This window comes from Ornithorhynchus anatinus, chromosome X3 (assembly GCF_004115215.2).
Source record: "Ornithorhynchus anatinus isolate Pmale09 chromosome X3, mOrnAna1.pri.v4, whole genome shotgun sequence".
NCBI classification, from domain to species: domain Eukaryota; kingdom Metazoa; phylum Chordata; class Mammalia; order Monotremata; family Ornithorhynchidae; genus Ornithorhynchus; species Ornithorhynchus anatinus.
The window spans coordinates 978430-1001211 of NC_041751.1; the positions used below are offsets into that span (position 1 = coordinate 978430).

General features: G+C 45.4%; 2 protein-coding genes across 4 annotated transcripts; both read right to left on the reverse strand.

Annotated features, from left to right (window-relative positions):
• Window positions 1–286: 286 nt before the first annotated feature.
• Window positions 287–7966, reverse strand: LOC100073952 (leukocyte elastase inhibitor-like). Of its 2 annotated transcripts, XM_029053594.2 has the most exons (7): window positions 7864–7966; window positions 5440–5616; window positions 3617–3754; window positions 2970–3087; window positions 2283–2425; window positions 1990–2157; window positions 406–810 (listed from the first exon to the last, which is right to left on the reverse strand). In XM_029053594.2, the coding sequence occupies exons 2-7, from the start codon at window positions 5605–5607 to the stop codon at window positions 406–408; spliced, it is 1140 nt and encodes a 379-aa protein (XP_028909427.1). In that variant the 5' UTR covers window positions 5608–5616; window positions 7864–7966. The 2 variants fall into 2 exon arrangements, with proteins under 2 accessions (XP_001505473.1, XP_028909427.1); XM_001505423.5 differs by lacking the exon at window positions 7864–7966 and having other exon boundaries at window positions 287–810; window positions 5440–5607.
• Window positions 7967–10672: 2706 nt separating this feature from the next.
• LOC100073994 (leukocyte elastase inhibitor-like) lies at window positions 10673–17926 on the reverse strand. 2 transcript variants are annotated; one of them, XM_029053647.2, is made up of 7 exons: window positions 17839–17926; window positions 16109–16285; window positions 15146–15283; window positions 14481–14598; window positions 13277–13419; window positions 12999–13166; window positions 10951–11349 (listed from the first exon to the last, which is right to left on the reverse strand). In XM_029053647.2, the coding sequence occupies exons 2-7, from the start codon at window positions 16274–16276 to the stop codon at window positions 10951–10953; spliced, it is 1134 nt and encodes a 377-aa protein (XP_028909480.1). In that variant the 5' UTR covers window positions 16277–16285; window positions 17839–17926. The 2 variants fall into 2 exon arrangements, with proteins under 2 accessions (XP_039766605.1, XP_028909480.1); XM_039910671.1 differs by lacking the exon at window positions 17839–17926 and having other exon boundaries at window positions 10673–11349; window positions 16109–16276.
• Window positions 17927–22782: the final 4856 nt, after the last annotated feature.

Below are 22782 nucleotides of genomic sequence, written 5' to 3' on the forward strand. Positions count from 1 at the left end.
ATTCACCTGATCAGATTAAGTTTCCCATTCTCTGCCAGGCCTAAAATTAGAGTCACCGCCCAGTGTCCATGTGATGTTTTTGTCCTGATATCGTTCCTTTCCTTTAGGCACTTTTGTTTCTGAGAAGCTCGTTATTTCTGTATTAGTTGGACTCAGTTTTGGTTTCGGTTTTAGTCTTTCAAAACCCGCTCCAAGAAAACACTATCCTGCTGTTAGGAATGGAAATTAATGCCAAGCTTCAGAGTTAGGACTGTAAAAGAACAGGAAGTAGGAAGGAAATTAAAAATCTGTTTTCAGGATCAATTTTATTAAAGGAAAAATGCACAAAACAGCATTCTGTGAACATTACTGGACTCATGGAAAGAGCTCTGGGATTTCATTGGAAATATTTTTCTCCACTACTTCCTATGGGGAAGAATATCGACCAAAGAACAGAATGCTTCCAGTAGGGTTGTGCCGAATGAAGAATAGGAATGGATGGTCGGCAGTGAACTTCGGCTCGTGCATTATCATGCAAAACATAGAGATGCCTGCAGTGGCAGCGGCTGCTTCTGTGCCTTCTTCATTCACTTCCACAAAGGATTTATGGATAATTTTGGATATAAAGAGATCCCGAGCTCCTGACATACCGGACAGATCAGCCCTGCCACTGACAAAGAGATCCTTCAACCCCAAGCGAGACAAATGAGAGTTAAGGTTGTAGCTGTCTTCCAACTTAAACTTGGGCAGACGCACGTGAACATCCAAGGACTCCAGGTTTTCGGATCGAGTCCATTCCCTTAGCTTTTCCAAGGTGAGCTGCTTCTCAATCTGGAATTAGACATTCAGAGAAGAGGAAAGCCATGACTGTACTGTCAAAAAGAGGGAGGGGTATCATAAATAGAAACCTATTTTGCTAAAGTACATTTTCAACAGCAACTTATATAAACAAATCCACCAAATTCTCTATATCGAAATTTCACCTCTAAATTTCTGAGATCTACTCAAACAAGCAGGAGATTGGAGAATAATAATAAAATAAAATAATGATGGTATTTGTTAAGCGCTGACTATGTGTGAAGCACTGTTCTAAGCATTGGGTGACATCACCATAGTAATAACAATAATTGTTATATGGCAATGATTAAGCCCTTACTATGTGTCAAGCACCCATTCTAAGTGCTGGGATAAATACAAGTTAATCAGACCGGACATAGCCCCTGGCCCACACGGGGCTCACAGTCTAAGAAGGGAGAACAGGTATTAAATCCCCATTCTACAGTTGAGGAAACTGAGGCCCAGAGAAGTGACTTGCCCAAGGTCACACTGCCGGCAAGTGGCAGGCTAGGGATTAGAACCTGGGATGAGAACTCCTAGGCCCAGATTTTTTCCAATAGGCCACAGATACTTTACTAAAACATAAAGTCCCAGTGTTATACTGCAAGAGACTATGTCTCTGCCCTTCCAGAGCTTAGTGGTGGAGTGCAATTTTTTTCTAAGTTTGAGAACTTCAGCAAATGTTTATTGGATCTCTGCGTTTAAGTATACAAGTCTCCGTTTTTCACAGTTTAAGTGTACAACTCTAATTTAATCATGGAGATTAAATTTAACATACTGAAGGGAAGAGGAGGTGAATAAAATTTCAGAATAAAACCCAAATCTTTGCTTTACAGTGGCGTTTCCCCCTCTCTATAGCAGCCCTTGCCTGACTGCACTTACACAAAGCCAGTTCAAGTATGGATTATCAAGGAAGGGCTATCTAAAGTGAGAGACATGAGATCTGGAGAAGGGGCCCATGTCCGCTCTGAAAAGGGAATCAGCCACTGGATATTTACAGATCATTGCTCAATTTCTTCCAAACCAAAGATTCACCATGGCGGGGGAGAACAGACAGGCATGGGAGAGGAGAGAGGGTGAGAGACAGAAGAGACCCAACCCAAGAGGGAAGGGAAAAGTGAGAAGTTCAAAGGAAGATTTTTTTGAAAAATGTAAAAGCAGTCTAGGGCTTACGTTTTTGAGGCCAGTAGAGTCATCCTCAATATCATCTGGTAACAGGATGATCATGCTAAGTTCTTTGTCTACGTAAGGAAGTTCTAACACGTGACACTTCATTTCTTCCACATAGCCATAAGGTAGTTTCTTCTTCTGGTACATCATTCTCACTGTTTTTTGTTCCTTCTGGAATTTTGGAAAAAAAAAATAACGAAATGAAGAAACAATCACAACACATCTTCTCGCATCCCCCTAAAATGAGGAACACATCCTAGAGAGCTTGTCTTAACAGTCATTAATAATTTTGTTACCTTATTTAGCCTAAATGGCTTATCAGAGGTGGCCTTTTCATCAAATTTCTCGGCCCAGTTTCCTTTGAAATAGATAGCGTTCACCAGGACAAGTTTTGTCAGGCTGTCAACAATTCCCTCAGCCAAAAGTTCTGGGATTTTACCTTCAGGAGAAAAAAAGTTGCATTGGATTTTTAACTTACTTGTTTAAATAAAAATGACAGTTTCATGAATACTGAATTACAATTCAATTAGTCCTGAATTTATGAACTCGTAACCTCTATCCTGCTCACACATTTTGATGGCCATCCAAGGTTAAGGAGCTCTGAGAGGGTGTTTACTCCCTACCTCAGGCCCTCACAGCACCGGGAAAAGAAAAGTCACTGGGCTTGGTCCTGCAGAAGAGAGAGAGAACTTTTGCTAAAAATAAAACCCACTGAATTAATTTTGGGCCTCAAGTAAAAGGCTTCTTTACACGTATGCACTAACCAGTGACATTAAGGCTTTAAAGGAATAGGCCTGTTGAACATGGACTCTGAGCCCATACAGTATTTCTTGGTTGATCTTCAAGAATAAGTTTGACCTGATGGATCTGATCTTCTTGAGTGAAGCTGGCTGAATTTTGAGAGTACATAAAAGTGGGAAAGAAATATACTTGCTGCATACAGTGACTGGATGCTGTTTCTTTTTCAACCAGGATGGCCTTACCTTCCGTCTGCCCCTCTACCCATTGGTTGATCTCCTTTCGGGCCTCTTCCGAAGCTTTAACGAAGTCCGTAGTGGTCAAACTGGCACCATACAATTTCTCAGTGGAAGCCAAGAAGTCCTATAAAAGGGAAAGATAAGAAACGGTTGGTTCCACTCTGATCGTAGAAACAACAGGAGACAAAAAATTTTAAATGCTTCAGTTCCGGCACATCAATGCCATTTTAAAATAAAAACTTTCAGGCTAATGTATTCATTATCACACACACTTCATCTACAGTAGACGTGAAAGCTGTGAGAAAATACTGTCAATGTTCTCTTTCAGTAGAAGATGAAAATATGGAACTAGACAATGGCTTTGCTAATAAATCTAATGGCAAACTTTTCAGTAAAGATATTTAGGATTAGCGACCAGATCAATAAATTGTCAATGGGAGTACTGCCACTGGAATGGTTTTGCCTTCATTTTTTGGGCTGGTAAAATTTATCTGTAGATTCTCAAAGTTGTTAAATGGTAAGATTTCAAAATGGTATTGGGGTAAACTAGAAAAGCTCCAAAACAACTAACACCCTTCTGAAGATAACTGGTGTCTCTATGGTGTTTAGCCGCTCGCTCGAGTTTTAAAATTGGAACTACCGACAGAACTTACTGGAAGGAAGCTGTAGGTCTTCTCTCCATATAGTCGATTGGCAAGTTTCAACACATAGGAAGCTCCTCGTTTGTTAATGTCAGCATTCAGGCTCTGAAACCTTGAATGAACCTCATCAACGGCATCAAAATGAAATGTCTGAATTGTTTGGAAAAGAAGTACAGAGTTAGCATATCTTTATGTATTTTGGCTAATATCAGGAGTTACAATTGATTTTCCTCGCTAAAGACACCTTTTGAAAACCTAGGAAATACTCTCATTACTAAGCAGGGACCTAAATCTTGTAGTCAAGAGTAGAAATACACTCTAAACCTGAGGAAACTACATTTAGCATATGGTGGAGCTACCAGTCAGGAAAGACAGATGAGGCTCGGTCCTTTAACTTTGTGCAGAGGGACAGATGTTAGTAAAGCAACATCTGCAGCGGTAACTGCACGGTACCGCTCACATGCTTTCATCCCTTGCCAGCTGTGTTTCCGCCGGGGCCCTGAGCACTTGAGTTAGTAAGATGGGCAGAGGAGGAGCACGGTACATAGAGTATGTGCGGTTTTCACCCAGGTTAGCCAGCAACAGGCAGAACCCAGATGTTCAGGTTCCCAGACCAGTGGTCTTTCTTTTGGTCCAACAGCAGGGCTACATACAGCAAATAAAGAGAGGGTTCCATGAGAGGCTAGGTGGTTTCTTCCTTTATCTGATCCATTGCATTTCAATCATGCAATGTCCACATTGCTCATGACAAGGTGGAAAGGAGAGGTCTCACCACCCACCTACCTCTGGCCTGAAACACCCTCCCTCTTCATATCTGACAGACACTTGCCTCACCTTCAAAACCCTATTGAAGGGACAACTCCTCCAGGAGGCCTTCCCTGACTAAGCTCTCCTTTCCTCTTCTCCCATCCTCTTCTGTGCCACCTTGACTTGCTCCCTTTTTTCATCCCCCCTCCTGCCTCCACAGCATGTACGTACATATCTGTAATTTTATTTATTTATATAAATGTCTGTCTCCCCCTCTAGACTATATGCTTGTTGTAGGCAGGGAATGTGACTGTTACATTGTTATATTATACTCTTCCCATCTCTTAGTACAGTGCTCTCCACACAGTAAGAGCTCAATAAGTACGATTGGCTGACTGACTGATAATACTTACTTAAAAAAATATAAAAGAAAACCTAACTTTTTTACAAACGTATTTGACCATGTGGAAATCCTTCAAATACAGTCATGCTAATAAAAAATGAAACAATTTTCCCCAAAGGATTAGAATAGATTATTGATTATATTCTCATTTCACTGCCTGGGAACTTCTGGGAAATGGGCATTTGTAAAGACCATTAAATCTATTTGAAAAATCTCGCCTCCTACAGGCTCCTTTCCCTTAAAGTCCAAGCAAATCCTAGAAATCATTACTTTTAATTTTTAATAAAATCTATATTGGCCACTGACATAGAATGACCACATCATCATCTTCTTTCTCTTTACCTTTCCTTTCGCTTCCTCTATCCCCTTGCTCCTTTGATCATCTCTTTAATGACACGCTCTTCGGTTAATAGTATCTGTTGGGTCCCTACTGTATGTTGAGCACTGTTCTAAGCACTAGGGAGGCACAAGAGAAGTCGAAGGTACATCCCTGTCCTGATCCCAGTCATTACGATTGCCGCACTAAGAACAGTCTTGCGTCCGTGGGTCTTTCCGACTCTCACGGCTGACAGTTTGAAAGAGGAAAAGAATGCTATTTCATAACTTTGATTTGCAATAACTGGAAGCAAAATTTCTTTCTTCAGTGACAAGAGGGAAGGAGAAGGGGACCGAATGTTTTCCTGACCTTTGACACCTGGGCTGCAGTGTCTCCTCGGGCCCCTAGATAGATCATGGCCAGAGCGGAGGAAATGCTGATTGGAGAGACGAAGATGTTTCCAGTTGGGTTGGCTTCGTTCAGCGCACCGAACAGATCGATGGTAAAGCGGGTATTTGCGGTGCTCAGTTGCTCCATGGCTAAAGGCTAAGACACAGAACGAGCTTATTTTGACAGAGTTCGTCTCTTCTGGGCCGTGGACTCCCCAGGGAAACCTCTGAGGACCGTCCATCAGTCAGTGGCATTTATGGAGCGCTTACTCTGTGCAGAGCACTGCATTAAGCACCGGGGAAAGGGTGATAAATCAGAGCCGGTAGACGCAAACCTTGCCCACAAGGAGCTTATGGTCTACGGAGGGAAATCGGGGTTTGCAGCTGCCGGGGATGGCACCCGGAGCCTCGCGCTCATTTAACGGCAGAGCATCGGCTTAGGAGTGGCACCGTGGCACAGTGGATACCGTCATTATTATTACAGAGCACGGGCTTGGGCGTCAGAAGGTCATAGGTTCTAATCCCGGATCTGCCGCTTGTCTGCTGTGTGACCCTGGGCAAGCCGCTTTGCTTCTCTGGGCCTCAGTTCCCTCATAATAATAATAATGTTGGTATTTGTTAAGCACTTACTATGTGCAGAGCACTGTTCTAAGCGCTGGGGTAGACACAGGGGAATCAGGTTGTCCCACGTGGGGCTCACAGTCTTAATCCCCATTTTACAGATGAGGTAACTGAGGCACAGAGAAGTTAAGTGACTTGCCCACAGTCACACAGCTGACAAGTGGCAGAGCTGGGATTTGAACTCATGACCCCTGACTCCAAAGCCCATGTTCTTTCCACTGAGCCACGCTGCTTCTCATCTGTAAAATGGGGATTGAGACTGTGAGCCCCACGTGGGACAAGGGCTGTTCATTCATTCATTCATTCATTCAATAGTATTTATTGAGCGCTTACTCTGTGCAGAGCATTGTACTAAGCACTGGGAACGCACAATTCGGCAACAGATAGAGACCATCCCTGCCCAGTGACGGTCTAAACGGGGGAGACGGACGGCAAATCAAAACAGAACAAAACAAAAACAAGGCAACATCATCAAGATAACTAGAATCAAGGGGATATACACCTTATTGACAAAAGAAACAGGGTAATGAATAATATATACAAATGAGCACAGTGCTGAGGGGAGGGGAAGCGGGGAGAGAAGAGGGGGAGGGGCCGTGACCAACCCAACGCTTAGTACATTGCCTGGGACATAGTGAGCGCTTAACACAGTGATTATTGGGGGGCAGGGAGGTGTGGGCACTGGAGTGTTGGGAGGGCTCTCTGCCCGGAGTCGCTCCGTGTTCCGCCACCGGGTGGCGCTGCGCTGGGCTTTCTCTTCCCTCTGGTCACCCCAACCCCCCCCCCCCCCAGCCCCCCATCGCCTTGCCCCTTAACGCGGGTTTGTGCGGGCTCCCCCCTGCTCCCCCCGCACCCCCTCTGCTCCCCCTTCCTCCTCCTCTTCTCTGCTCCCCCTCCCACCCCCTCTGTTCCTCCCCACCCTTCCCTGCTCCCCCTCCCACCCTTCTCTGCTCCCCTTCCCCCTCCTCTCTGCTCCCCCTACCCCTCTGCTCCCCCTCCCACCCCCCCGATCCCTCTCCCCCCCGCTCTCTCCTCCCCCTCCCTGATCCCCCTTTCTCCCCCTTCCCCCTCCCTGCTCCCCCCACCCCTCCCTGCTCTCTCTCCTCCCTCCCTGCTCCCCCCCACTACTCCTTGCTCCCCCTTCCCTGCTCCCCTTCCCCCATCCCTGCTCCCCCTCCCACCCCCTCTGCTCCCTTCCTCCACCCCTGTTCCCCTTCCCCCATCCCTGCTCCCCCTCCTACCCCTCTCAGCTCCCCCTCTCCCTCCTCTCTGCTCCCCTCCCACCCCTCCCTGCTCCCCCTCTCCCTCCTCCCTGCTCCCCCTCCTCCTCCCTGCTCCCCCTCCTTTCTGCCCCCCTCCTCCTCTCTCCTCCCCCTCCCACCCCTCTCTGCTCCTCCTCCCTGCTCCCCCTCCTCTCTGCTCCCCTCCCACCCCTCCCTGCTCCCCCTCTCCCTCCTCCCTGCTCCCCCTCTCCCTCCTCCCTGCTCCCCCTCCTCCTCCCTGCTCCCCCTCCTCTCTGCCCCCCCTCCTCCTCTCTCCTCCCCCTCCCACCCCTCCCTGCTCCCCCTCCTCCTCCCCCTCCTCTCTTCTCCCCCCCACCCCTCTCTGCTCCCCCTCCTCCTCCCCCTCGCTGCTCCCCCTCCTCCTCCCCCTCGCTGCTCCCCCTCCTCCAGCTCCCCCTCCCTGCTCCCCCGTGCTCCCCCCCCATCCTCCTCTCTGCTCCCCCGTCCCAGTCTCCCCCAGCTCGCCCTCCTCCCCCCTGCCATCAGCGCCGGGTCCTTACCGGGCTCGGGAGGACGAGGAGGGGAGTCGCGCCTTGCGTCCAGTACGCTCCCAGCCCAGCCCAGTCTCCTTGTAGAGGGCGGAGGCGGGGCGAGGAGGAGGCGGGCCCGGAGGCCCCGGGCTATGACCTGGACGCTCCCCGCCCCGAGTCCTTCCTTCCGCGGGGCAGTAATCATGTTGGCATTTGTTCAGCTCCTACAATGTGCCGAGCACTGCTCTAAGCGCTGGGGGGAGATACAAGGCGATCAGGTTGTCCCACGTAGGGCTCACAGACCTCATTCCCGTTTTACAGATGAGGGAACTGAGGCCCAGAGGAAGTGAAGTGACTTGCCCAAGGTCACCCAGCTGACAAGTGGCAGAGGCGGGATTCGAACCCATGACCTCTGACTCCCAAGCCCGTGCCCTTTCCACGGAGCCACGGTGCAGAACTAAGCACCTCGGGTGACTAAATTCATCCAATCGTGTCTACTGGGTGCAGAGCACTGCACGAAGCGCTAGGGAGAAGACGATTCATCCAGCCGTACTTACTGAGCACTTACTATGTGCAGAACGCTGTACTAAGCGCTAAATTCATCCAATCGTATCTACTGAGCGGTCACTGGGTGCAGAGCACTGTACGAAGCACTTGGGAGAATACAATTCAATGGTATTGAGCACTTACTATGTGCACAGCACTTTACTAAGCGCTTGAGAGAGTTCAATGTGTGACTGTGGGCAAGTCACTTCATTTCTCTGTGCCTCAGTTCCCTCATCTGTAAAATGGGGATGAAGACTGTGAGCCTCACGTGGGACAACCTCATTCCCCTGTATCTCCCCCAGCGCTTAGAACAGTGCTCTGCTCATAGTAAGCGCTTAACAAATACCAACATTATTATTACTATTATTACAATTCAACCAATCGTATTTATTGAGCGCTTACTGAGTTCAGAGCTCTGTACTAAGCGCTTGAGAGAGTTCAATTCACCCATTTGTATTTATTGAGGCCTTACTGGGTGCGGAGCACTGTACTAAGCACTTGGGAGAGTACAATTCATCCACTCATATTTAATGAGTGCTTACTTGTGTGCAAAGCACTGTATTAAGGGCTTAGGAGAGGACAATATAGCAACAGACACATTCCAGCCCAGAGCAAGTTCACAGTCTAGATGGGGAGACAGAATTTAATATATATAAATGCTCTGCACATAGTAAGCGCTCAATAAATGCGATTGAATGAATAGATAAATAAGTAAATAAAATTCATGTATATATATACATATGTGCGGGGTGGGGGGGGACAGGAGGGAGGATGAATGAAGGATCAAGTCGGAGCAGCGCAGACGGGAGTGCGAAAAGAGGAGAGGAGGGCTCAGTCAGGGAAGGCTTCTTGGAGGAGATGAGCCTTCACTAAGGTTTTGAAGGGGGAGAGCAGGTATGTGTCTGATACAATAATAATGGTATTTGTGAAGCGCTTACTATGTGCCGAGCACTGTTTTAAGCGCTGGCATAGATACAAGGTAATCAGGTTTTCCCATGTGGGGCTCACACTTTTAATCCCCATTTTATAGATGAGGTCACTGAGGCCCAGAGAAGTTAAGCGGCTTGCCCAAGGTCACACAGCAGACAAGTAGCAGAGCCAGAATTAGAACCCGTGTCCTCTGACTCCCAAGCCTGGGCTCTTGCCACTAAGCTATGCTGCTTCTGATATGAGGAGGGAGGGTGTTCCAGGCCAGGGGCGAGATGTGGGCCAGGGTCGGCAGACAGACAGATGGGGTCGATACAGTAAAAGGTTTGGGAGTCAGGGGTCAGGGGTTCGAATCCCAGCTTTGCCCCTTGGCAGCTGTGTGACTGTGGGCAAGTCACTTCACTTCTCTGCCTCAGTTACCTCATCTGTAAAAAGGGGATGAAAACTGTGAGCCTCACGTGGGACAATCTGATTACCCTGTATCTACCCCAGCGCTTAGAAAAGTGCTCTGCACATAGTAAGCACTTTAACAAATACCAACATTATTATTATTATTATTAAAAAAAACTAGGAGATAGATGAGATCGATACAGTAAAAAAGAACCAGCAGGCACTTTCCCTGTTCACAAAGAGCTTCAGGCAAGAGCCCCTCACTACCTTCTTGGAACAATTAGGTATCGATGTCTGCATTCATTCAGTAGTATTTATTGAGCGCTTACTGTGTGCAGAGCACTGTACTAAGAGCTTGGGAGAGGACAAGACAATAATAGACACATTCCCTGCCCACAATAAGTTTACAGTCTAGAGAGGGGGAGACAGACATTCATATAAATAAATAGACAGATATGGACATAAAAACAGTGCTCAGCACACAGTAAGCACTTAAATATAATTATTATTATAAGCGCTGTGGGGCTGGGAGGGGGAGAAAAACAAAGGGAGCAAGGCAGGTATCAGGCAGATTTTGTTTCAAAGACCCGGGAGAAAACCCCATTTTAGCCTGTTCCCGATTAGTACAGTAATATGCACACAATAAGCTCACAATAAATGCGAACTGATTGATTGGGAGTCACTTCATTTGAAATGTACATCCGCTATGGGGTATAATGTCTGCTCTGTGGTCTTGGGCAAGTCACTTTACTTCTCTGTGCCTCAGTTACCTCATCTGTAAAGTGGGGATTGAGACTGTGAGCCCCATGAGGGACGGAGACTGTGTAAAGTGACTTCTTCAAGACTCATAATATCAGTCACCTCTATAACACGGCCTACGATCTGAAAGGGGGGCAAGGGACAGTCGTGCATGGAACACGGGCAGCAGGTTAATGTGGATAAAATGGAGGGGAAGAGAAGCTACAAGACCGAAACATATGATTCAAATATTCATTTTATTGGAGGAAAAGTTCATAAGATAATATTCAAGCATTAGTGTCAGACACAGAAAGGCCTCTAACATTTTGCTCTATGCATTAATGCCAAGCTTCAGAGTGAGGATTAAAAGAGCAGGAAGTAGGAAGGAAATTAAAAATCTGTTTTCAGTATCCATTTTATTAAAGGAAAAATGCGTTAAAAAGTATTCTGCAAATATCACTAGACTCAGAGAAAGGGCTCTAGAATTTTGCTGAAAACTCTTTTGTCCACTACTCTTTATGGGGAAGAATACCGGCCAAGAAACAGAATGCTTTCAGTAGCGTTGTGCCGAATGAAGAATAGGAATGGATGGTCGGCAGTGAATTCTGGTTCTGGTCTTAAACTGCAAAGCATGATCATGACCGCAGTGGCAGCGGCTGCTTCTGTGCCTTCTTCATTCACTTCCACAAAGGATTTGTGGATAATTTGGGATACAAAGAGATCCCGAGCTCCTGACATGCCGGACAGGTCGGCCCTGCCGCTGTCAAACAGATCCTGCAACCCCAAGCGAGACAAATGAGAGTTAAGGTTGTAGCTGTCTTCCAATTTGAACCTGGGTAGACGCACGTGAACATCCAGGGACCTCAGGTTTTTGGTCCATTCCTTGAGCTTTTCCACGGTGAGCTGCTTCTCAATCTGAAATGAGACATTTAGAGAAGAGGAAATCCATGACTGTGCTGTTATACACTCAAGAAATAATAATAATAGTTATGGTATTTGTGAAGCGCTTACTACGTGCCAAGCACTGTTCTAAGCAATGGGGGAGATACAAGGTAAGCAGGTCATCCCATGCGGGGCTCACAGTCTTCATCCCCATTTTACAGATGAGGTCACTGAGGCCCAGAGAAGTGACTTGCCCAAACCCACACAGCAGACAAGTGGGGGAGTTGGGATTAGAACTCACTACCTCTGACTCCCAAGAGAAGCTTATTTTGCAAAAATACATTTTAAGTCAACAGTGGCTTAAACAAATCCACCCAACTATTAGCCCCACTCTCTCTATAAACTTCACATCTAAATTTCTGAGACCCACTTATAAGCCGGCAGGCAGAAGACTAGAGGAGAGCATGATCAAAAGCTACACTGCTGAATCATAATGCCTCAGTGGTGTCCTCCAAAGATGAAGGTAACAAGGGTAATTTTCATCAGAAAATCATTAATTCTGAAATAGTGAGAGCTGCAGAAGAAGTGGAAAACAGTGTCTGAGGACTCTATTAAGAGGTTGCAGCAAACTCTTCAACCTAGATCTGCAGCAGATAGAGCATGGGCCTGGGAGCAGAAGGACCTGGGTTCTAATTCCGGCTCTGCCACTTTTCTGCTGTGTGACCTTGGGTAAGTGTATTCTCTGAACTTCAGTTTCCTCATCTGTAAGAAGGGGGTTAAGACTGTGAGTCCCATGTGTCCAACCTGATTAACTTGTATTACTACAGTGCCTGATGCATAATAAACGCTTAACAAATATCATAAAAAAAAAGGTTTAATGGTGCCATCATCCTGAGGTGAACTGCTTTCCTATGACAGGGTCTAATATTTAACAGTGACACTTCACTGTCTTCATTTAGTGCTTTCCCTTATTAATGTTAATTTGAATGATATGATTAATCTACTACTTCTGACTTCTTCCCTAAATGAGTCAATCATTCAGAGGCATTTATTGAGCATCTATGGGTGTGCACAGCCCTGTATTATGTGCTTCGGAGAGTACAATAGAAGAAAAACAAAAGGCCCCGCCCTTATGGAGCTTAATGGTGGAGGGTATTTTTTTTTTAAACTTTGGTGACTGGTAAATGTTTATTGGACTTCATGTGTTTAAGAGGATAAGTCTAAGTTTTTCACTGCTCATAAAGACTAAATTTAATGTGCTGAAGGGAAAGGGAGGTGTATAAAGCTTCAGAACAAAATGCAAATTCCTGCTTTACCGTGGCATTTTTTCTATATCAGTCCTTACCTTGCTGCACTTACAGAAAGCTGATTCGAATATGGATCGTCATGAAAGAATTATCCAAAATGGAAGGCACGATAAGCTAGATAAAGGGCCCATGCCCACTCTAAAAAGGGCATCAAACACTGGGTACTTAGAGATAATTGCTCATTTTCTTCCAAATGTGGAGATTCACCATAGCTGTGCAGTAGTGGGGAGAGCACAGACAGGAATGGGAGAGGAGAGAAGATGAGAAAGGCAAGAGATCCAACCCGGGATGGGGAGGGAGAAGTGAGACACTCATTTGAAGATATTTTGGAAAATGTAACTAAAGCAAAAACTGACCAAGCAGTCTAGGACTTACGTTTTGGAGACCAGTAGAGTCGTCCTCAATATCATGTGGTAAAAGGATGAACATGCTAAGTTCTTTGTCCTCATACGGAAGTTCTAACACGTGGCATTTCAAGTCTGTTACATAGCCATATGGTAGTTTCTTCTGCTGGTACATCATTCTCACTGTTTTTTGTTGCTTCTGGAATTTTGGAAAAAAAATTGAAAACACAAACAAATCTTCTTGTGAGAAGCACATGAGGAACACAACTTAGAGAATTCGCCTTAACGGTCATTCGAGGAGTCCCTTACCTTATTCAGCCTAAATGGCATGTCGGAGGTGTCTTTTTCATCAAATTTCTCGGCCCAGTTTCCTTTGAAATAGACAGCATTCACCAAGACAAGTTTTGTCAGGCTGTCAACAGCTCCTGCAGCCAAAAGGTCTGGGATTTTACCTTCAGAAAAAAAATAGTTGCATTGGATTTTCAACTTACTTGTTTGAATGAAAATGACAATTTCATGAATATTGAATTGCAATCCAACTAGTCCTGAATTTATGAACTTGTATCCTCTGTCCTGTTCACATTTATGCTGATGGCCATCCAAGGTAAAGGAGCTCTGAAAGGGTGTTACAGCAGACCCCCACATCGCTGGGAAAGGAAAAGCCACTGGGCTTGGTAATGGCAGAAGGGAGAGAGAACTCTTGCCAAAAATAAAACCCACTGAACTAACTTTAGGCCCGAGTAAAAGGCTTCTTTACACATAAGCACAAACCAATAACTTTAGGATTTGACGGAAATATGCCTGTTCAACCTGGACTCAGAATCCATATAGTATTTCTTGGTAGATCTGCAAGAATAAATTTGATCTAATAATAATAACAATATTTGTAAAGCGCTTACTATGTGCCAAGCACTGTTCTAAGTGCTGGGGTAGATACAAGGTAATCAGGTTGTCCCACATGGGGCTCGCAGTTCTTAATCCCTATTTTAAAGATGAGGAAACTGAGGCACAGAGAAGTTAAGTGACTTGCCCAAAGTCACACAGCTGACAAGTGGTGGAGTCGTCATTAGAACCCACATCCTCCGACTGCCAAGCCTATGCTCTTGCCGCTAGGCCACACTGCTTCTCTAATGGGTCTGATCCTCTTAGCGGGAAACAGACTGACCGAAGGGAAAGAACACAGGCCTGGGAATCAAAGAACCTGGGTTCTAATCCTGACTCTGCCTCTTGCCTACTGTGTGAATTTAGCCAAGTCCCTTAATTTCTCTGCGCCTCATTTTCCTTGTCTGTAAATGGGGAGTAATATCTGTTTTCCCAACTAGTTTGACTGTGAGCCCCATATGGGACATGGGCTGTGTCCAACTTGGATTATCTTATATCCACTTCAGTGTTTAGTACAGAGGTTAGCACTTGGTAAAAGTTTAACAAATTCCACAAATGTTATTATTAGGAAAATATACTTGCTGTTTACAGTGACAGGATGTTGCTTATTATTCAGCCAGGATGCCCTTACCTTCCGTCTGCCCTGCTACCCACTGGTTGATCTCCTTTCGGGCCTCTTCTGAAGCTTGGATGAAGTCCACGGCGGTCAAACCGGCACCATACAATTTCTCAGTGGAAGCCAAGAAGTCCTATAAAAGGGAAAGATAAGAAACGGTTGGTTCCACTCTGATCATAGAAGCAAAACCAGGAGATAAATTTTTTAAAAATGCTTTAGCTCTGGCAGATCATTGCCATTTTAAACAATGGCTTTTAGGCTAATGCTCATCTCCGATAAACGAAACGCTTTTAGGCTAATGCGCATCTCCGATAAACACGAAACCAGTGACAAAATACTAACAGTTCTTTCTTTCAGTAAAAGACGAAAATATGGAATCAGACACTGGCCTTGCTAATAAATCTAGTGCCAGACTTTTCAGTAAAGAGAGTTTAGATGAGTGAACAGGTCAATTAATTGCTAATGGGAGTAATGGCACTGGAATGGTTTTGCCTTTTTTGGGGCTGCTAAAACTTACCTGTGGATTCTCAAAATTGTTAAATAATAAGATTTCAAAATGATATTGGAGTGAACTACATACGTTTTAAACCAACTAATGACCTTTTGAAGATAACTGGTGTCTCTACGGTGTTTAGCCACCTTGCTCGAGTTTCAAAATTGGAACCATCGACAGAACTTACTGGAAGGAAACTGTAGGTCTTCTCTCCATATAACCGATTGGCAAGTTTCAACATATAGGAAGTTCCTCGTTTGTTAATGTCAGCATTCAGGCTCTGAAATCTTGAATGAACTTCATCAACAGCATCAAAGTGAAAAGTCTGAATTGGTAAAAAAAATAACACACTTAGCAAATCTTTATGTATTTTTGCTAGAATCAGGAGTAACATTTTTTTTTCTTTCAGCCTAATAAATCAAACAATTTTCCCCAGAAGAATAGGAGAAATTACTGATTTTATTCTTATTTTACTACCTGGGAAATTCTGAAAACGATGCGCCAGAGGAAAAAAAGAATTTATGCATAGAGCAGTGGTTGTTCTTGTATATAACGCTGAACTAAATCTTTTTGATGATTAAATCTTTGTGAAAAATCTCTACCTCTCCCCTTGGCTTCTTCCCCTCGAAATCCGAACAAATTCTACAAATCATTGCATTTCACTTTTAATAAAATATATTTTGGCCACCAACATACAATACTGCAACCTCCTTTCTCTTTTTCCTATTATTTTGCTTCCTCTCTCACCTTGCTCTCTTGATTACCTCTTCAATGACGCACTCTCCAGTTATAATTTACTGAGAATTTGCTGGATGAAGAGCAATGTGCTAAGCACTTTGGAGAAGACAGTATGTGGGATGTGGACTGAATTCAATCTGATTAACCTGTAGGTATCCCAGTACTTAGTACAGTGGTTGGCACAGAGTAAGTGCTTAACAAATACCATAAAAAAAAAAGACTGAAGACATATCCCCTGTCTTGCCATAGTCACTACTGACTCAACTTTAAGTATGCCCACCCAGTTCTTGCCAGCACAGGCCTTACTGACTTTCCTCATTTGCATTTTAAAGGAGGAAAAGAATGCTGTTTTATAAATTGTTTTAATTTTTTAAAAAGAGGGTAGGACAAGGGGGAACATACGTTTTCTAACCTTTGACAACTGGGCTGCGGTGTTCCCTCGGGCTCCGAGAGACACCATGGCCAGAGCGGTGGAAATGCTGATGGGAGAGACGAAGATGTTTCCAGTTGGGTTGGCTTCATTCAGCGCACCGAAAAGATCGATGGTAAAATGGGTATTTGCGATGCTCAGTTGCTCCATGGCTGAAGGCTAAAAAACAAAATAAGCCCAATGAGGTCTGTCGTGGTGAGAATATAAATCTTTCCAACCTGGCATTTCTAATGAGCAGAATTCATGGCACCTGGATGCCGGGAAAATTTTCCCATCACGTAGCTTCTTCCTTGTGGAAAGCGAAAGCCCAGAGGCAACTTTGGAAAAATGCCCATGCATACCATTTTCTTTCTTGTATTGTTTCCTCCTAGCTGAGTCTGGAGTGAGATAATCTCACCCTGGGCCATCCCAGAAACCGAGAAACAGAGGGGCACCTGGCTGCCAGTTGTCTACTGGGAGAAGCAGCGTGTCTTAGTGGAAAGAGCCCGGGCTTGGGAGTCAGAGGACATGGGTTCTAATCCAGGCTCTGCCACCTGTCTGCTGTGTGACCTTGGGCAAGCCGCTTAACTTCTCTGGGCCTCAGTGACCTCATCTGTCAAATGGGGATTAAAACTGTGAGCCCCATGTGGGACAACCTGATGACCTTGTATCCACCCCAGTGCTTAGAACAGTGCTCGGCACATAGTAAGCGCTTAACCAATACCAACATTATTATTATTATTATTAAAATGGGGATTAAAACTGTGAGCCCTACGTGGGACAACCTGATGACCTTGTAATCACCCCAGCACTTAGAATAGTGCTCGGCACACAGTAAGCACTTAAAAAATACCATCAGCATTATTATTAGGTTATTATTATTATTAGAGAAGCACCATGGCTCAGTGGAAAGAACACGGGCTTGGGAGCCAGAAGTCATGGGTTCGAATCCTGGCTCTGCCAATTCTCAACTGTGTGACTGTGGGCAAGCACTTAACTTCTCTGTGCCTCAGTGACCTCATCTGTAAAATGGGGATTAAGACTGTGAGCCTCACGTGGGACCTGATTACCCTGTATCTATCCCAGCCCTTAGAACAGTGCTTTGCACATAGTAAGCGCTTCACAAATACCAAAATGTATTTATTTATTTTGTAACCACCCCAGCGCTTAGAACAGTGCTCGACACATAGTAAGCGCTTAACAAATACCAACATTATTATCATCATTATTAAAATGGGGATTAAAACTGTGAGCCCCCCGTGGGACAATCTGATGACCTTGTAATAAGAATAATAATAATGTTGGTATTTATTAAGCGCTTACTATGTGCAGAGCACTGTTCTAAGCGCTGGGGTAGATACAGGATAATTAGGTTGTCCCACTTGGGGCTCACAGTCTTCATCTCCATTTGACAGATGAGGCAACTGAGGCCCAGAGAAGTGAAGTGACTTGCCCACAGTCCCACAGCTGACAAGTGTCAGAGCCGGGATTCGAACCCATGACCTCTGACTCCCAAGCCCGGGCTCTTTCCACTGAGCCACGCTGCTTCTCTAACCCCCCCCCCCAGCGCTTAGAACAGTGGTGGGCACATAGTAAGCGCTTAACCAATACCATCATCGTTATTATTATCTACCCCGGGCGCTTAGGACATTGCCTGGCACGTAGTAAACGCCTAATAAATGTCATTGAAAAGGTCTCGGGGCGGCCTTTGGCGGGGCCCTGCGGGGCCTTACCGGGCTCGGGAGGACGAGGACGAGGAGGGGACTCAGGTCCTGGCGGCCACTACGCTCCCAAACGAGCCTCACCTCCTTCTAAAGGGCGGTGGCGGGGAGGAGCAAAGAGGAGGCGGGGTTTGGCCGGAGCCCAAAGTGTCCGGGGCTATGGACTGGACGCTCCCCGCCCCCAAGTTAATCATGTTGGTATTTGTTAAGCGCTTCCTATGTGCAGAGCACTGTTCTAAGCGCTGGGGGAGACACAGGGGAATCAGCTTGTCCCACGTGGGGCTCACAGTCTTCATATATTTTCATTACCTTATTTATTTTGTTAATGAAATGGACATCGCCTCGATTCTATTTAGTTGCCATGGTTTTTACGAGATGTTCTTCCCCTCGACTCTATTTATTGCCATCGTTCTCGTCCGTCCGTCTCCCCCGATTAGACCGTAAGCCCGTCAAACGGCAGGGACCGTCTCTATCTGTTGCCGACTTGTTCATTCCAAGCGTTTAGTACAGTGCTCTGCACATAGTAAGCGCTCAATAAATACTATTGAATGAATGAATCCCCATTTTACAGATGAGGTCACTGAGGCCCAGAGAAGTGAAGTAATAATAATGTTGGTATTTGTTAAGCCCTTACTATGTGCAGAGCACTGTTCTAAGCGCTGGGGTAGATACAGTGTAATCAGGTTGCCCCACGTGAGGCTCACAGTCTTCTTCCCCATTTTACAGATGAGGGAACTGAGGTACAGAGAAGTGAAGTGACTTGCCCACAGTCACACAGCTGACAAGTGGCAGAGCTGGGATTCGAACTCATGACCCCTGACTCCAAAGCCCGGGCTCTTTCCACTGAGCCACGAAATTCTTCTCCCAGAGCGGCCTAGTGGCTACAAGCCGGGCCTGGACCTCCGAAGGACCTGGGTTCTAATTCCCCCTCCTCCATGTGTCAGCTGGGTGACCTTGGGTAAATCACTTCACTGAATAATGATGGTATTCAATCATTCATTCAATCGTATTGATTGAGCGCTTACTATGTGCAGAGCACTGGGCTAAGCGCTGGGAACGGACAATTGGGCAGCAGAGAGAGACCATCCCTGCCCAGTGACGGGCTCGCGGTCTAATCGGGGGAGACGGACGGCAGAGCAAAAGAGAACAAAACAAAAACAAGATAACATCATCAAGATCGATAGAATCAAGGAGATGTACACCTCATTGACAATATAAATAGGGTAATAAATAATATATACAAATGAGCACAGTGCTGAGGGGAGGAGAAAAGAGAAAGGGGGAGGAGCAGAGGTTGGGGGGAGGGGATAATAATAATAATAATGTTGGTATTAGTTAAGCGCTTACTATGTGCAGAGCACTGTTCTCAGCGCTGGGGGAGACATGGGGGAATGAGGTTGTCCCACCTGGGGCTCACGGTCTTCATCCCCATTTTACAGATGAGGTCACTGAGGCACAGAGAAGTGAAGGGACTTGCCCACAGTCACACAGCTGACGAATGGCAGAGCCGGAATTCGAACCCATGACCACTGACTCCCAAGCCCGGGCTCTTTCCCAGCGCTTAGAACAGTGCTGGGCTCATAGTAAGCGCTTAACAAATGCTATTATTGCTATTATTATTGCTAGTAATAATGGTGGTATTTGTTAAGCACTTACTATGTGTAAAGCACTGTTCTAAGTGCTGGGGTAATACAAGGTGATCAGGTTGTCCCACGTGGGGCTCACAGTCTTCATTCCCGTTTTATAGATGAGGTAACTGAGGCCCAGAGAAGTTAAGTGACTTGACCAAAGTCACACAGCTGATTAGTGGCGGAGCAGGGATTAGAACCCATGACCTCGGACTTCCAAGCCCAGGCTCTTTCCACTCACTACGCAGATACAAGGTAATCCGGTTGTCCCACATGGGGTTCACAGTTCTTACCCATTTTACAAATTAGGTAACTGAGGCACAGAGAAGTTAAGTGATTTGCCCAAGATCAGACAGCAGACAAGGGGCAGAACTGGGATTTGAACCCTCTTCCTCTGACTCTGTAGCCTGGGCTCTTGCCACTAGGCCACGCTGCTTCTCTGGGCCTCAGTTCCCTCATCTGTAAAATGGGGATTCAATATTATTATTATTATGGTATTTGTTAAGCGCTTGCTATCTGCCAAGCACTGTTTTAAGCTCTCTCTCCCACTTGGACTGTGAGCTGGTTGTGGACAGGGGTTGTCACTCTTTACTGCTGGTATTGTACTTTTCCAAGCGCATAGTACAGTGATCTGCACGCAGTAAGGGCTTAATAAATACGATTGAATGAATTGAATGAATGAATATGGGACAAGGACTGTTTAACAGACCTGATTAATTTGTATTTAATGCCAGCACTTATAACAGTGTTTGGCACATAGTAAGCACTTTACAAATACTATAATTCATTTAATAGTATTTATTGAGCGCTTACTATGTGCAGAGCACTGTACTAATCGCCTGGAATGTACAAATCGGCAACAGATAGAGATAGAGACAGTCCCTGCCCATTGACGGGCTTACAGTCTAATCGATAATAATATAATGATAAGTACTATTATTATTAATAGAGAGGCCACCATTATAGCCAGGATTTCCCAAACTGGAAGGAGCTGAGAGCTAAGGCAGCTAACAATAATAATTATTATTATGGCATTTGTTAAGCACTTACTATGTGCCAGGCACTGTACAAAGTACTGGGGTGGGTACATGTAGATAGGATAGGACACAATCCCTGTCCCACATGGGGCTCACAGTCTCATTGCCCATTTTTCAGAGGGAAATGAGGCCCAGAGAAGTGAAGCAACTTGCCCAAGTTCCCACAACAGACAAGTGGCAGAGCTGGGATTAGAACTCATAACCTTCTTAGGACGATGTGGGGAGATTAATCAGGAAATGACCTCAGAAGGACCAACAGGAGAGAATTTTTGCATTTCCCTTGATAACCCATTACAATTTCTTTTCTGTAACCCTAAATCCCTCTTGCTTGATTAAAGACTGCTGCTCCTCCATCTTCTCCTCCATCTTTAGTGGACCTCACTTCATAGCAACTGGTCCTTCTGTCTGTCTTCAGCAAGCCCAAGCCCCAACGAGGTTGGGACATCATTCATTCATTCAGTCGTATTCATTGAGTGCTTACTGTGTGCAGAACACTGTACTAAGCCCTTAGGAGAGTACAGTAAAACAATGAATAGACACATTCACTTCTCTATCTATGGCTTATGGTCTTAAACTCTCTTAATGGCTTGTGCTAGAGCAAGAGAGTTTAGCCCATCTTGGATTTCTTTCCTGTTCGATGAGCTATCAGATCTTTTTTCACGATGATCAATCTGTGGGCAGGGAATGCATTTATTATTATTTTGTACTCTCCCAAGTGCTTACTACAGTGTTCTGCACACAGTAAGTGCTAAATAAATACGACTGAATGAACAACTTTCCATGTCTCTGGTGGAAATGTTTTTCATTCATTTTCTCCATTGTAGCACTACTGTAATAGCTCTTTTTTTTAGTTTGACCCGGTTCTTCCCACAAACACAAGCCAGAGTGGGGAGAGAGTTTGGGATAAGATTATACATAACACACATTCTGCTGGAAATTCACAGGGAAGTTGTATGGCCTAGTGAAAAAGGGCACAGGTTCAAGGGGAACTGTATTCTAATCCCAGCCCTCTCTGCTGTGTGAGCTTGGGTAAGTCACTTACTTTCTCTGAGCCTCAGTTTCCTCATCTGGAAAATGGAATTCAAAATTTGCCCTTCCTGCTACTAGACTGTGAGCCCCAGGTGGAACGGGGATTGTGTCCAGCCTGATTACCTTATTTCTACCCCAGTGCTTAGTATAGCACTTGGCACATTAAGTGCCTAACAAATGTTACAATTATCATCATGGTCTCTATACCAGTTTATACAGCAGCCCCCTATTATCATCAAATTCTGCTTATCACAGGCTCACCTGCACTGAGTACTGTGTTCAACATGTTAAACATGTTACTGGCCTTTGTGAGCTCAGAATGTTAAACAGGCATTATTTTCATAAAGTATACAGGTTAGAGATTGTGCCTTTTGCATCGCTGGGATGGGTCAGGAAGAAGCAGCATTGGTAAGAAATGAGGAGTAGAGCTGTTACATATTATAGAAGTAGAATGGTCCATTCTGCAACTGGACTACAGAGAAAATTTCTCCACCCTCCCTATCAGTGTGGCCTAATTAGACTGGGGCTAATTCCAGGGGCTGGGAGTCAGAAGGAACTGGGTTCTAATTCTGGCTCCTCCCCTTATCTGCTGGGTGATCTTGGGGGAGTCACTAACTTCTCTGGGCCTCCTACCTTATCTGTAAAATGGATATCAAGACTATGAACTCCATGTGGGACAGGGATTGTGTCCAACCCAATTTGCTTGTATCCACAGCAGGGCTTAGTACTCTCCTGGCACATAGGCCCATGCTCTATCCACTAGGCCATGCAGCTCTGGTTGGCAGATGAGCTGTCACTGTGGAAAGGATCTGGGGGTTGTGCTACTGACCCAAAAATCTAGTCCTAAAATCCGAGACAACTCCTCCCCATATTGCGGTTTCCAGGGAGGTGGCCAGGCAGAAGGGAATTCTCATGGGAAAGGAGGGCTTCTGGCTTCAAGCACGGTCCGGCCTCTCTTTCTGGATGTCCTATGAGATAGAACTCTATGAAAGAAGATTAAAGCAGGAAGAAAAAGCCAGCCCTATTTACCACACTGCCCTGGTACCGAGGAAGGATCCTGAAATGACTCCGGTCTCAGTTTGTCAGTGAAATGGGCTCATAGCTTGTCAGTTGTGAAGGAAAAGCTGGTGTGGGGAAAGAGGCTGGATGAGTAGGAGGAGGGAAGGAAAAAAAAGAGTCAGCTCGGAGGGGAGGAAGTAGGAAAGAAGGGAAAAGGAGACAAGAAACACATGGGAGAGGCAGAAAAATCATGGGACCATTGC